At 38.9% G+C, this 15,254-nt stretch overlaps 1 protein-coding gene across 2 annotated transcripts in view; it reads right to left on the reverse strand.

Moving 5' to 3' along the window:
- Positions 1-12,108, reverse strand: part of ZNF280C (zinc finger protein 280C) — a 66,667-nt gene extending 54,559 nt beyond the window's left edge. The window contains exons 1-2 of one of the 2 annotated variants that reach the window (XM_032757606.2): positions 11,972-12,108; positions 3,522-3,568 (exon numbers count right to left, since the gene is read on the reverse strand). In XM_032757606.2, coding sequence (XP_032613497.1) covers positions 3,522-3,552 — 31 coding nt within the window. In that variant the 5' untranslated portion in view covers positions 3,553-3,568; positions 11,972-12,108. The remainder of the gene's footprint in view (positions 1-3,521; positions 3,569-11,971) is intronic. The other variant, XM_032757607.2, reaches the window with a different exon arrangement.
- Between the last annotated feature and the right edge of the window lie 3,146 nt (positions 12,109-15,254).

Consider the following 15,254-nt stretch of genomic DNA (forward strand, 5'->3'; position numbering starts at 1 on the left):
GGGGGGGGGGGGGCGCAGTAGCTCACGACCTTAATCCCAGCACTTTGGGAGGCTGAGGTGGGCTTATCACTTGAAGTCAGGAGTGTGAGACCAGTGTGGTCCATATGGCAAAATCCTGTCTCTACTGAAAACAAAAATACAAAAATTTGCAGTGCATGGTGGTGCACGCCTTTAATCCCAGCTAGGCGGGAGGCTGAGGCAGGAGAATTGCTGGAACCCGGGAGGTAGAGGTGCAGTGAGTTGAGATCGTGCCACTGCACTCCAGCCAGGTTAACAGCATGAGACTGTCTCAGAAAATAAAAAAAAAAAAAGAAAGAGGGCCGGGCGCGGTGGCTCACACCTGTAATCCCAGCACTTTGGGAGGCCGAGGAGGGTGGATCACGAGGTCAGGAGATCGAGACCATCCTGGCTAATATGGCGAAACCCCGTCTCTACTAAGAACACAAAAAAATTAGCCAGGCATGGTAGCAGGTGCCTGCAGTCCCAGCTACTCGGGAGGCTGAGGCAGGAGAATGGTGTGAACCTGGGAGGCGGAGTTTGCAGTGAGCCGAGATCGCACCACTGCACTGCAGCCTGGGTGAGAGCAAGACTCTGTCTCAAAAAAAAAAAAAAAAAGGCTCTGGAAGGGTGTGAGTGGCTATAGGTTTTAATAAACTTTGCTAACTTATAAAATGAAAATTTTAATTGAACAATATATAGAAAAAGAGAAAAGGAAATGTACCCATGATACATTAATATGTATTATTATGTAATATGTATGTTCACTCACCTGTGAACAGTATTATGGTCATCATAAAATCATGGAATATGATTTACTGAAAAATTCAGATATAACTATATTGAGAGATGCTTAAAAGAAAAAGTTTTAAGAAAACTAAAATCTTCATCTTCCTTGATAGAAAATCACTAGGTAATGGCAAAACTTGATGATTCAAGAGACAACTGTATGTACATACGAGTTTTAAAAATTGAGAAACGTGGAAGTAATTATTAGAAAAACAGCTATACAACTGAAAGCACATGCTTTCAGTTTTTTAGCTTGAAAAAACAGGGAGTATATAGGTACCTGCATGTGCTCACACATACACACCTATCTCTACCTCTCTCTCTCTCTCTCTCTCTCTCTCCTTCACTCCCTCCCTTTAAGAGACTGTGCTTAAGTAACTGAAAGTCTTTTTCAAGTTGTTTGACTTTAAAAAAAGATATGTGTATTGTTTAGGTTAAAAAGTAGTGAAGGAGATGTAAACTAACGTAACAGCAATGGGGTCTGGGCACGGTGGCTCACGCCTTTAATCCCAGCACTTTGGTAGACTGAGATGAGGCCAGGAGTTTGAGACCAGCCTGGCCAACATGGTGAAACCTCGTCTCTACTAAAATTACAAAAATTACAAAAATTAGCCGGGAGTGGTGAGGCACACCTGCAATCCCAGCTACTTGGGAGGCTGAGGCAGGAGAATCACTTGATCCTGAGTGGCAGAGGTTGCAGTGAGCAGAGATGGCACCACTGCTCTCCACTCTGGGCCACAGTGCTAGACTCTGTCTCAAAAAAATAAATAATAAAAATGGGAATGTATATAAGTGGTGGAGTGACATGTAGATTGTGGGGGACAACTATAAGAATAAATAAAAACAAAATAAAACTTCTTCAGGGTTCTGGCTTAGACAATGATATCTTTGTTTCTCAAATGCAGTCATTCCTAACAGTAATTTTACTATATTAAAATAATGCCATTTCTACTTTTGACTCAAAATTAAGACCATCCTTTAGCACGGCCTTAACATGTAAAACTTGAAAACAATGATTTGAGGATAGGACACAAACAAAACCTCTTAACAAATTGGTTCCATTCTTTTAAAACATTTTGATTTCCTCTTCTATACAGACACGCCAGATATCATGGCTTGGCATAACATTGTTTGATGTTCAGTAGTCTGCCTACCAAAGAAACCCCCAAAACAAAAAATCTTCACATTCTCCCAAATGTAACCAGTATTATGAACTGACCCTTTTTTCCAAATACCTCAAAAAACATTACATAGAATGCTGTAAGTCTGACAATTAAAAGTATTAATTCATATTTCAGTATTTGTATATTCTGAATACTTGAAAATACCGCACTCATTGTGTCCCTTGAAGTCCTCATTCGTACTGCTTCTTCTACTTGGAATATCCTTTCTCCTTACCTTACACTGTCACATGATTTGAGTATAGTGGAAAGAGCATGCACTTGACATCAAATTCAATAGTTCAAATCCTCATTGCACCATTTTTAATTATGTGACTCTGGAGAAATTACTTGAACCTATTTTCTCACCTCTAACATGAGCACAATATCTACCTAATAGAAGTGGTAACAGAGATTCAGGAAAATGCCATATTAATAAGTATCTAACTTCAAGCAGATATCCCCCCAGATTGATTCCTTGCCCCTTTCCAACTCTTAGTTCAATTATAACTTCCTCAGCAAACCATTAGATTTGTTTTTCTTTAACCTCTTACTGCACTGACAGTCTATGCTATGCAATTCAAGATTTAATATATATGATCTCAAACTGCCTACTATTTCTTAGTGTGTCTTAATTATACATGTTCAACTCCAAAGTAAGCTCCTTGAGAGTGAAGAACATATTTTCTTTCTTTGTATTTCCTCCTACACACAGTAGTGTATTGGATATGTACATGATTATCTACGGGGTAAGAAACTAGGTAAAGCCATGCAATGCCAGATTTAAAGAAACAAGGGAGACTCATATATACTGATAATTAAAAAAATAATTTACATTATGTTGATACCATCGTGATATTATGGGAACAAATAAATAGGTCTTCCCTATTCTCTTAAACTGAGTACTGCCATTGTTAATTTCAAGATATACTACTGAGCAAAAATTTTTAAAAGGCACATAATAGCATATATAGTATGATCTTATTCATAAATTATTTTTTGTCTATGCATAGAAAACAGTTTGTGATTATGTATACTAAACCTACAACAGTAGTTATCTCTGGGGATGAGAAGGAAACATTTCATATCTATTACTGACATGTTTACTGTATTTTTTTTAAATTAGGAATATGCATTACTTTAATAAATATTTGTTTTGGCCAGGCACAGTGGCTCACGCCTGTAATCCCAGCACTTTGGGAGGCCGAGGCGGGTGGATCACGAGGTCAGGAGACTGAGACCATCCTGGCTAACACGGTAAAACCCCGTCTCTACTAAAAATACAAAAAATTAGCTGGGCATGGTGGTGGGCGCCTGTAGTCCCAGCTACTCAGGAGGCTGAGGCAGGAGAATGGCGTGAACCCAGGAGGTGGAGCTTGCAGTGAGCCGAGATCATGCCACTGCACTCCAGCCTGTGCGACACAGTGAGACTGTCTCAAAAAAATAAAAATAAAAAAATAAATAAATATTTGTTTTTAAGAAAATGTGCCCACTTCTGTCTCTAACCTTTTCTTTTGAAAGGTTTACAGTACAAAAATCATGCCTATTAGTATCAACTACAGCGGAAATACTTACTTTTCGGTTGAAAACGTTTGTCGTCATCCATGAAGTTGCAAGGTCACCTAAGTACGAACACATGACATCAATCAATGTTATGAGTCACTTTAAGTAACACCAAGTATTGAAACATGAAACCTGAGATCCAAAATCTTTGGGTCTAATTTTGATCTCCAGCACACTCACCATATGACTCCAGACAAGACAGTAAGCTAGGTCTCAGTTTTCCACCCTCTAAAATAAAGATGTCTACTACTAGTGTGGATTTTGTTAAATTAAATGCACACAAATTTAAGTCTTTTTCTCCTACAAAAGCCCACCTTTTGAGTTTGATATGTTTAATACACACAGGTAATTCATTTTCTGTAATTGGTTTATTCCCAAATGAATACATTTAACATATAGTTACATGTATTAAACATTTACTACTTGAAGAAATCGGAGTTATCAGATTACAAATAAACTTCAAAAGGGATCTTTATGCAAAAATGAGTAATTACCCTGTAATATATGTTTTAGTAAATCTGAATTCTGAAATGCTGACATTAATCTTTAACTGATTCCTATTCTTCACATTTCAGAAATATTATTACTATAAGAAAACACATACATTTAGATATTTTTAGTTTTTCGAATCAACTCTGAACCGAAAAGTAACAGAAAAGTAATTGGATATATTGCATAATAAAACAATTCATTATTAAGTAACTGTTCACTGCCTTTTGTGCTCAGGGTACTGTGCTAGGTTCTAGGGAAAATATAAAGATGAATAAGCCATAGTCCTTGCCTTCAGAAGTTTACAATCTGTCTACAGTTCTTCGGGCTTTTCAAAAAGCTGTTACATTAAACATTATCAAAAAAATTTGAATTGCTTTCTAAAACAGGAATTTGTATCCTGAGTTCTTGTGCACTGCACATACCATATATTCTACATACAGAATACACACTTTTAAAATACTATTTCAGTTATAAAACAAAAAAGGTAAAAATCAGACTTCAGAAATCTAAAGTAGGATATACAGAGCTAATTCAGTCTCCACGTTTGTCTTTATCTTCCAACTGGCAAAAGCAAACTCCCTAATTCCAAATTATTTGGACGAAATTAGAGCAAAGCGGAAAATATCACTTTAACTCCAGAAGAAGTTACTTGTATAAATGTTTGTATTTCTACTACAAGAGTCTCTAGTGAATTCTGTAATTCAGTAAATGTCCCTAGTTTTGAGGTCTGACTTGAATATCCTACTTTAGATTTCTGATGTCCGATTTTTACCTTTTTTGTTTTATAACTGAAATAGTATTTTAAAAGTGTTTATTCTGTATGTAGAATATATGGTATGTGCAGTGCACGAGAACTCAAGATACAAATGTTTGAATAATCTCTTTAAACTCAACTACTTGGATAGTTAGTGCTTGTTCCTAAATTAGAATTAAGGTAATACATATGTCACGCAGATAAATACATGACAATTCTTGCTCAACATTAAGGATCTATTGCTACCAAGAGCACAGAATTTTTTAAAGTCACAATTGCACAGTATATGAGACTCATACAACACTTTTTTTTTTAATTTTTATTTTTTAGAGACAAGGTCTCACTATGTTGCCCAGGCTGGAGTGCCGTGGCTATTCACAAGCACGACTGATCATCGCATACCACAACCTTGAATTCTTGGGCTCAAGTGATCCCCCAAGTAACTGGGACTACAGGTGAACATCACTGCGCCTGGCTTAACACTTTAATTAAATGATCATATAAAATATTTATTGGCATAACCATCCTAAAATGATTACTAAATGTACAAGTAGTCTATATAAACAAGTCATATTTACTGTCTATGGCTATAGAGATAGCTTTTGAGGCCCAATGCAGCCACCAAAGAGTCTCAATTGGTATGCTCATAAACGCTCTAAAAAGTCAGAAATCTTTAGATGCCATTAGAGCCATAACTTCAGTCCAAAGCTGTGCTATCCAATGAGGTAACCACTAGCCACATGTGGCTACTTCAACTTAATTAAAAAATAAAAATCCAGCTCCTCAGTCACTCTAGCCATATTTCAAGTGCTCAAAAGCCACAAGTGGTTAGCGGCTACCGTAGTGGATGATGCAGCTATGGAATTTCTATGGGACAACACGTCAAAAGAATGTTACCATACTTAGTTCCAGTTTTTAAAATAAACAAATACATACAACTTCATGGATTCCTTTGGGGAAGGATTGCAGCCTTCTAAAACTATCACAAAAACTCCTAAAGTCACTGCATCAGAATTTTGGTGGCAAGGGAAGGAACTGTATGGGGGATTAAGTCAGCTGTCAGAGAAATGGAATATCCAGCAAAGATATGCAGTGGGCATCTCAGAGCTCCTATAACAGCAACTCCAGAGGGTCTCTAGGTTCTGCAACTCAGAGTTGGCATCAAAATAGGCACAAGAGGAAAGAATGCTCCATATTTCAGCTACTGATTCAGGTGGAGATCCTATACCCATGTTTAATACACCGTTCTTCTGGGGGGAAAAAAATGAATTCTGAGTAACTGACTCAGGAAACACCTACTGAACACAACCCATTCATTTTTTTGAAAACTGCCTGTATAAATAATTATAATTCCTATTTAGTTATTTTTTGGTTTCAGCTTTTATGTATCTCAAATTCAACTATGTTTTACAAGAGTTTATTCTACAAAAAGTTAAAAATAGATTAACATAGTTAAAATGGTAAATAGTATATGTATTTTGCCACAATAAAAAATATTTAAATAGTTAATGGATGTCACTTTACACCCACTAGGATGGCTAGAATTAAAAGACAGATAATCACAAGTGTTGGCAAGGATGTAGAGAAACTGGAACCCTCATACACTGCTGGTGGGAATGTGAAATGGTACAGCCACTGTGGAAAACACTCTGGCAGTTCCTCACAAAGTTAAACAGAGTTATCACATGACCTAGCAATTACACTCCTAGAGACAGACAATTGAAAACATATGTCCACACAAAAATTTGCACACAAATGTTCACAGTGGCATTATTCACAATAGCCAAAAAGTGGAAACAACTCAAATACCCATCAACTCAGGAATGGACAAACAAAATGTGATATATCCATACAACTGAACACTATTTGGTAATAAAAAGGAATGAAGCACTGATACATGTTACAATAGGAATGGGCCTTGAGAACATTATACTAAGTGGAGGAAGACAGTCAAAAAGACCACATATTGTATGATTTCATTCATATCAAATGTCTAGAAATGGCAAATCCATAGACAGAAAGTAGAGTAGTGGCTGCAAATGGTTGGGAGGGTTGGTGGGAAATGGGGAGTGACTGTTAATGGGTACAGGGTTTCTTACTGGGGTGATGAAAATGTTCTAAAATTAACTGTGGTGCTAGCTGCACAACTGTGAATATATTAAAACGACTGAATTGCACACTTCAAATGAGTAAATTGTATGCTATATGAATTGTATCTCAATAATGCTATTAAGAAAATAATAAGGCCAGGTGCGGTGGCTTACTCCTGTAATCCCAGCACTTTGGGAGGCAGAGGCGGGTGGACTGCAAGGTCAGGAGTTCAAGACCAGCCTGACCAACATGGTGAAACCCAGTCTCTACTAAAAATATAAAAATTAGCTGGGCGTGGTGGCGCGTGCCTGTAATCTCAGCTACTCAGGAGGCTGAGGCAGGAGAATGGCTTGAACCTGGGAGGTGGAGGCCGCAGTGAGCCGAGATCGCACCACTGCACTCCAGCCTGGGAGACAGAGTGAGACACCATCTCAAAAAAAAAAAAAAAAAAAAAAAAGAAAGAAAATAATAAGCTGGTAGGATATAAGCTTGGGAGTGATGTAAAGAAAAAGTACCAAAGAACCTAACAAAGATAGCAAAGCTGTAAGATTCTGGAGTAGAGAAAGGGAGAGTAGGTAAACATTCAAGTCCTGATGATACCATTTAAATACCTGAAGCTAACCATGCCTGAAGCAAATTATCCACAACAGCTTTTCAGTTAAGAGAGAAAATAATTATTCATTTTTGGTTTAATCTACTTTGAGCTACGTTTCTGGCAACTGTGTTTAAGACTACTAATAAACTCATCAATGGATTGCCCCATTTTTCAAACCAGGGTCAACAGACCTCTCAGGAAAATAGATATATTCCAGGTTGTGCAAGAGAGCTCTATAACAATATAATTCTCTTTTTGTTTTGCGATCTAACTTTTGCTATCTAAAAAAATTAATATAAGCCTGCTCTGGGGATTCCCTGGGTGACCACCTTATATACCTAAATGACGCATTTGCACTAAATGAAGGGCAATGACAATATGGTTAGCTACAGAAATGAAGGTACTGAAAGGGTTCAAATAAAAAACCTTGCTATTATTTATATATAAGTAGGGAATATATTATATATATAGTATATATAAGTAGGTATGAAAAACTCAATAGAAGTAGGCAGTGACTCAGCAAAATACTCATTCAATATATGAAAGCTGATTCAAATGGCAATGGTTTTGTAGTTTCACTTGACTGCTTTGTTTTATGGTTGTGTAAGAACTCTGAGAATGTTTCAAACATTTTAAGTTCAGGGGTGTCTGTGAAATGTTTTTCTTATACCAAGAATTGGTATAGTACTCAAATCCAAGAAAACTGGATTATATCTTGGTTCCTTAGACAATTTCACTGGCATCTCAATGATTCAAACTTTCAAAGTAGGTTTTGGGAACAAATTATACACAATTCAGAAAGAAAATAGAGGCTCTTCATATTTTCTTTGTCCAAGTTTTTATACTATGCAAATTATCTTTTTTTCTGAAAGTCTGAACACATGAAGTCCAGGTACATTTTGAGAAGACATTTAATAACTTTATTATTTTATCCTAATTTATTCGTTTTCAACTTTTGTCTCTGTTAATTGTCATACTTCATTTATTTGTAGAAAATAGCTGGTTTACGCTAAGATTTAAAACTCACTAGCATAATACTTTGAGAAGTTTGCCTATATTTTAAAACATTTTATGTAGCTTTGGGATAGGGCACTATAATAAAATATACTTCTACAAAGAAGTTTTACATCATACTCAGGGTATAGACTTTATAGGCATACACTTTTATTATAATTCATATGTAAAAGACATAATATGGGGAAAAGACTAATGTACAATTACTGGCCTTTCGAAGCCAATCTGTAAATATTTTATGTAAGTTTCATAAGATATTCTATAATCACTAATTCCTAAAGTAACCTCAAGAAGTATGTATTATTAATCAATTTGCTTTTTATAGGAGTAAAACTTATCCACCAGGGAAAATGTAAGTAAGTGCATTGACGGGAACACTGGACATAGGGGCTGAAAACCTGAGTGGGAATTTCTGGTCTACCACTTCCTGGCTGCCAAATCTGTAAGTATAATCAACCTCTGTAAGCCTTAGTTTTTCTACCTGTAAAACGAAAACAGTAATACCTTCCTTGCAGCACTACTGTGAACATTAAATAAAGCATGTGAAATATTCCTACAGTACTTTGCACTATTTTTCTCAACTTCTCCTTCCTTACCTGAAGTCATACCGTAAATTGATGAATACAAGCACTTAAAGAAAATAAATCTAGTTCACATGAAGAGCTCAATTAAAATCATATCATAAATAAACTGCATCACATCAGTAGTTCTCAAACTCTTTTATCCCAGGATTTCTTTTCACTTAAAACTTAACGAGAACCCCAATGAGCTTTATGTTTATATGGACAATATGTGTTGATATTTCTCATATTAGAAATTGAAACTGAGACAGATTTCAAATGTTTTTATTTAAAATATTTATAAGACCATTACAAGTTAATAAAATACTTTTAATGAGAATAACTTTTAAAAAACAAATCTAATGAGAAAAGTAATATTGATTTACATTTTTGCAAATGTCTTTTAATATTTATCTTAATAAAAAGCAGCTGGATTCTCTTAGTCTCTGGGGAAAAACATTGTATGATCTCACATGTGGAATCTAAACAACTTTATCTCATAGAAACAGAGAGTAGAAAGATGGTTACCAGAGACTTGGGAGTTCGGGGTGGGACAGATGGGGAAAAGATGTTGATCCAAGAGTACAAAGTTTAATTAGGCTGGAGGAATAAGTGTTAGTTATCTATTGCACTACAAGGTGACCACAGCTAATACTAATAATGTATATTTCAAAATTGCTAAAATAATTTCTAACATTCTCATAACAAAATGATAAATTGGTTAAGGTGATGGCTATGTTAGCCTCTTTCCATAATGTAAACATATCAAAACATCACATTGTACCCCATAAATACGCACAATTATCATTTGCCAATACAAAGTTAAAAAGGAAACAAAAAAATGAAAAAAAAAAATACTCCTTAAAAGAAAACCACTTTGCAGCAAATGAATAAAGTCTAGACAAACACTCTACTTTCAGGGGTCATTTCTACAGTTCATTACTAGTGATGTTTCTCTGAATGTGCAGAGCACTGGGAAAAAAAAGTCTAGACATATATATTTGATTCAAATTACTGAAGAAGGCTGGGCATGGAGGCTCACTCCTGTAATCCCAGCACTTTGGGAGGCCGAGGTGGGTGGATCACGAGGTCAGGCGTTCCAGACCAGCCTGGCCAACATAGTGAAACCCCATCTCTACTAAAATTACAAAAATTAGCCGGGCGTGGTGGCAGAGGCCTGTAACCCCAGCTGCTCGGGAGGCTGAGGTAGGAGAATCGGTCGAACCCGGGAGGCACAGGTTGCAGTGAGCTGAGATCGCGCCACTGCACTCCAGCCTGGGCGACAGTGCGAGACTGCGTCTCAAAACAACAACAACAAAAATTACTGAGGAAATCAAATCTTTTTGAATCACTACTTAAGACAAACTCACTGAAAACCAAGTAGCTGAGATTTGGAGTTATTCAACCTAAGAACTTTTTCAATAGGATATTCTTCAACTCTTCAACATGCTTAGAAATAATATTAAAGTATGAAAAAGTTGAAAAAAAATGAAGCCTTAAAAATAAAAATACAAAGGAAAAAGGAATTGAATAATACTTCTTAAAATTTTTAAGTGAGCCTCCTTGCTTATTCTCCGTGACCACCTCACTCTCACAAAAAGTGAGACATAATATAGCAAATTGAACACTGAATGAGGGTCAGAAAGCCTAGGTTTAAGAATTGGTTCCATCACTTCCTAGGCACATGACCTCGGTAAAGTTCTGTCCTTGAGGCTGTTTCCTCATCTTCAAACAGTTCTATCAACACCCTACAGCCCATCTCAAAAGGGGTGCTACCAATGAAATACACAAATGCAAGATACGATTATAATGGAATGTGTACGGCTGTAGAAACATCAAAGGTACACAGCCCTAATTTTACAAGCAAATCAGTGCCTTTGTAGTCTCAATGAAGTTTCCGCGTAAGGAGATTAAGTTTGCACAGTAACCCCCAAACCAGGACACCTCACAAATACTAAGATGAGACTTTTGCAGTTTAAAACTCTACTTCTAGGTTTCAATTTTATGTTTAGGGGCACTAAAAGACATTACAACTCATAGTCCAAACCTGAAAACAATAGTAAAAAAAATTTAAGGTCGCAGATTTAAAAAAACTCCACAAAACTAACAAATCTTTCCAAACAAAGAGAATCCCCTGGATGAAGGTCTCCCGTGCTTGCAGAAGCTGGTTCACTTGACAATTTCCTCTCGAACTTCTCCTTAAAAAAGCATTAAAACCTGAGAGAAGTTGAGAGGAACTCCCTCCATCTCTAGAGCAGGAGTATACCTCAGCATAATTTTTTCCATCTCTTTAAGTAAAACCTGCAAACCTCCTAGTTAGAATATAGTGTATTTAACTCCACGTTTCTCCTCAGGGCTCTTATCCTCTAGACAATAACGGAATGGAGCACGATTTCTGTGACAGAGAAGGGAAGTCGCTTTGACCAGAACAAGGTTGTGGGCATGGAATGACCGGTCCTGTGTGGGGGGGAACCTGGGCAGAAAGAGGGGGTCACAGGATCTCTGATGCCTGAAAGTTCGGAATCCCCTCAAGTCTCTTTTCGTTTGACTGAAGAGACTTGAGGGTGGGCGGGTCTCCGTCAAACATCAGTATCAACCGTACAAAAGACGAAAGGGAGCTGCCTCCAGAATGAAAAACCCAAACCGAGTTGGAAACAGACCGGCAGGACTCAGGAGGTGAGAACGCTGCCGCAGCTGCCGCGGCCCGCGAAACCACGGGCCGCCAGGCTCTACCTCCAGAAAACCCTCCCCCTTCAGGGCCCGGCGCAAGATGGTGGCCCACCAACTACCACACCGCCAAGCCTGTCCCCTCCCCCGCACCCCCGTGGATCCGCACCCGCATAGAGACCCTCAGCCAGCCACCCTCAGAACCGCCCTCTGGGGAAGGCTGCCTCGGCCGCGCGGGAGAGCTGCTGCCTGCTTCCGCGCGGCACAGGCGGGGGCGGGGGCCGCTTACCGAGAGCAGAGCAGATCGGTCTGACTGGGGTTCGTATAAGGAGGAGGAGAAAGAGGAGGAGGAAAGGGAGGAGCGCGAAAACCTCGGGCGACAGCCTCAGCAACAGCGACTCCCCCGGAGACTTTCAGCGCGGAACCGGCGCCTCAGCACGGGGCAGGAGTATATAACTGCGCGCGCTGCCTCATGGGTAGAGGCCGACTCCACCCCCTGAACATCCGGGGCCTTTTAGCCGCCCACGGACGGCTGGTACATGTGCAGCTACTTTACTTACCGTCGAAGGCGGCGGAGGAAGTGAAATTGACCAGCGTGGGTGCAGCTCTTCTAAGCAAACGCTCCATTTAACCTGGAGTTGTCATCCCAAAAAATACGTTGTACCTGACTACAGAGAAACATTAATTCCGGGTCTTCCCTGTGTGTGAGGGCTAAAGACACGAGTTAAAAAAAAAAAAAATATATATATATATATATATATTGTTTTCTGGAAATACTGTACTTGAAACACGTCTCAAAATACTAGTTATTTTTACCACATTTTGTTTTAAACATATGGTTTTGCCTGTCTCTGTGTTATTTCTAATTGCCATATAGATGCCTATAGTAGTTACAAAAATGCTAAGGAAAAATACATTTACGGCTGGGTTCGGTGGCTCACACCTGTGATTCCAGCACTTTGGGAGGCTGAGGTGGGTGGATCACCTGGGGTGAGGAGTTTGAGACCACTTACCTTTCCTCCTCACCTTTCTCCTCCTCCTTATCTGAACCCCAGTCAGGCCCAGTCAGCCTGACCAACATAGTGAAACCCCATCTTTCCTAAAAATACAAAATCAGCTGGGTGTGGTGGCGCATGCCTGTAATCCCAGCTACTTGGGAGGCTGAAGTGGGAGAATCACTGGAACTTGTAAATACGTTTACAAGAAAAACACTTGCCAAAATACTGCTTACAGAAACATTTTCTAGACATTGTGCTTTGAACTGCAAAAGTTTCTTCTCCCAACTTTCTCCGCAAGGTTTATAGCAGTACTGGTTCATCTCTCAGATGATTTCGTTTGTCAGGTGAGTCCAATCGCGATCTCACCATCACCTCTTTTCCGGTTCAAGGTTCTCCTGCCTCACTCCTGGTAGCTCCATGTTGGTCAGGCTGCTCTCAAACTCCCCACCTCAGGTGATCCGCCTGCCTCGGCCTCCCAAAGTGCTGAGATTAACAAGTGTGAGCCACCACGGCTGGCCCAATTCATCTCTTAAGAATTGCCCAGACTGAAAATACTGTGTGGCTCACATAACACACACATAAATCCAGTCACTGAATCCTACCATTTTTTTTATTTGAGCTAGTTTTGTCTTTCTTCTCTATACAGCTATTTGCTTCTGACCCTGAAAATAAGCTTTACAGGAAAAGACAGGGAATAATCAAAATAAACAAAAAAGTGAAAAGTCTCAAAATCTTGGAGCATGCATAGTTGGTCCCTGCTTCCGGTCAGGGTGATAAGAAAGTCCGGGCACCTTTTCCTTTGATGCCAGCAGGAAATTTAAAACTAGCAAATCTACAGCCCGCATGACTCTGTTTTTGGCTGTAGTGGGAAATTTAAAACTTGTAATTCTCCAGCCTGCCTCCTTCTTTGGCATTGGTGGGAAATTTAAAACTGGCAACAAAAATTGGTGCAGTTGAGAAATTTAAAACTTGCAAATCTACAGCCTGTGCGGCATTTTCACCAGCCCCACTTCCTAGATGCTATAAAGGCCCATCCAACTTCCTCTGCCTCTCTCAAACCAGCCCAGACCTGTTTGCAGCACCCACCTCTCCCTCACTTACCCCCACTAGTCCCCAGGGTAATAAAATTTCTCTCCAATTCTCTTGGCATATCTAGTGTCACGAGTGTCCACATCCAACCTAAAATTAGGAGGAGGAATGGTCAAACTGCCTCAGCAGGATGACCAGAAAACACTTGTACACCCAAATTTCAATCTAACTTATTCTTTTTTTCGTGAAAAATACAGCCAAGAAGACCAGCGGGCTCTGGTCAGTTGACTGCAGACTCTGGTCAGCAAATTTTCTATCAAGATGAAAATTTGAGAAACTAAACAATAACAATAATTAAAAGGATGTCTGGTGAGAATGGAATTAACACATGGGAAATTGTTTGGGTGATTTTTAACTGTTCTTAAAACTCTTCCCCAGGCTTGTAGAAAACCACTCTATATTGGTTCTCTTGACTAGCTGGCCGTATGTTCTTTTTTATTTTTCAGCACTTCCAGTAAATGAGGGCTTACTCCTGTATAGGTTTTTCTGACAATTTTAAAAATTGAGACAAATTTACATGAAAAAAATCTACCATTTTGAAGTGTACAATAGAGTGATTTCTTATATATATTTACAGTGTTGTGCAACCATCACTGCTATCTAATTCCAGAACATTTTCATTACCTCCCACCAAAAAACCTGCAAACCTATTAGTAGCCACTCCTAATTTCCTCCTATTTGTATCCTTTGACCAATCATTAATTAACTTTTTGTATCTATAGATTTGCCTATTCTGGATATCACGTATAAATGCAATCATACAGTATGTAGTTTTTCATGTCTAGCTTCTTTCATTCACTATAATGTTTCTGAAGTAGGTTCATCCATGTTGTAGCACATATCAATTCGTTCTTTTCTCTCTTTCTCCTTCCCTCCCTCCCTCCCTTCCTCCCTTCCTTCCTTCCTTCCTTCCTTCCTTCCTTCCTTCCTTCCTTATTTCCTTCCTTCCTTCCTTCCTTTCCAGATGGCCTCTGGCTCTGGCTCTCAGGCTGGAGTGCAGTGGGGCGATTTCCACTCATGGCAACCTCCGCCTCCCAGTTCAAGCAATTCTCCTGCCTCAGCCTCCTGAGTTGCTGAGATTACAGGGTCCTGCAACCACGCCAAGCTAATTTTTGTATTTTTAGTAGAGATGGGGCTTCACCATGTTGGCCAGGCTAGTCTTGAACTCCTGACCTCAAGTGATCCACCCGCCTCAACCTTCCAAAATGTTGGGATTACAGGCGTGAGCCACTGCACCCTGGTCACTTCATTTCTTTCTATTATTGCATGGTATTTCATTGTACAAACATATCACTTTCTGTTTATCCATTCTTCAGTTGATGGACGTTTGGGTTGTTTCTGCTTTTGGGCTGTTATAAATAATGTAGCCATGAATATCGGTGTATTAGTCTGTTCTCACACTGCTCTTAAGATATTACCTGAGATTGGGTGATTTATACACAAAGGAGGTTTAATTGACTCCCAATTCCACATGGCTGGGAAAGC

Source organism: Hylobates moloch, unplaced genomic scaffold, assembly GCF_009828535.3.
Source record: "Hylobates moloch isolate HMO894 unplaced genomic scaffold, HMol_V3 SCAFFOLD_7, whole genome shotgun sequence".
In the NCBI taxonomy this organism is placed as follows: Eukaryota; Metazoa; Chordata; class Mammalia; order Primates; family Hylobatidae; genus Hylobates; species Hylobates moloch.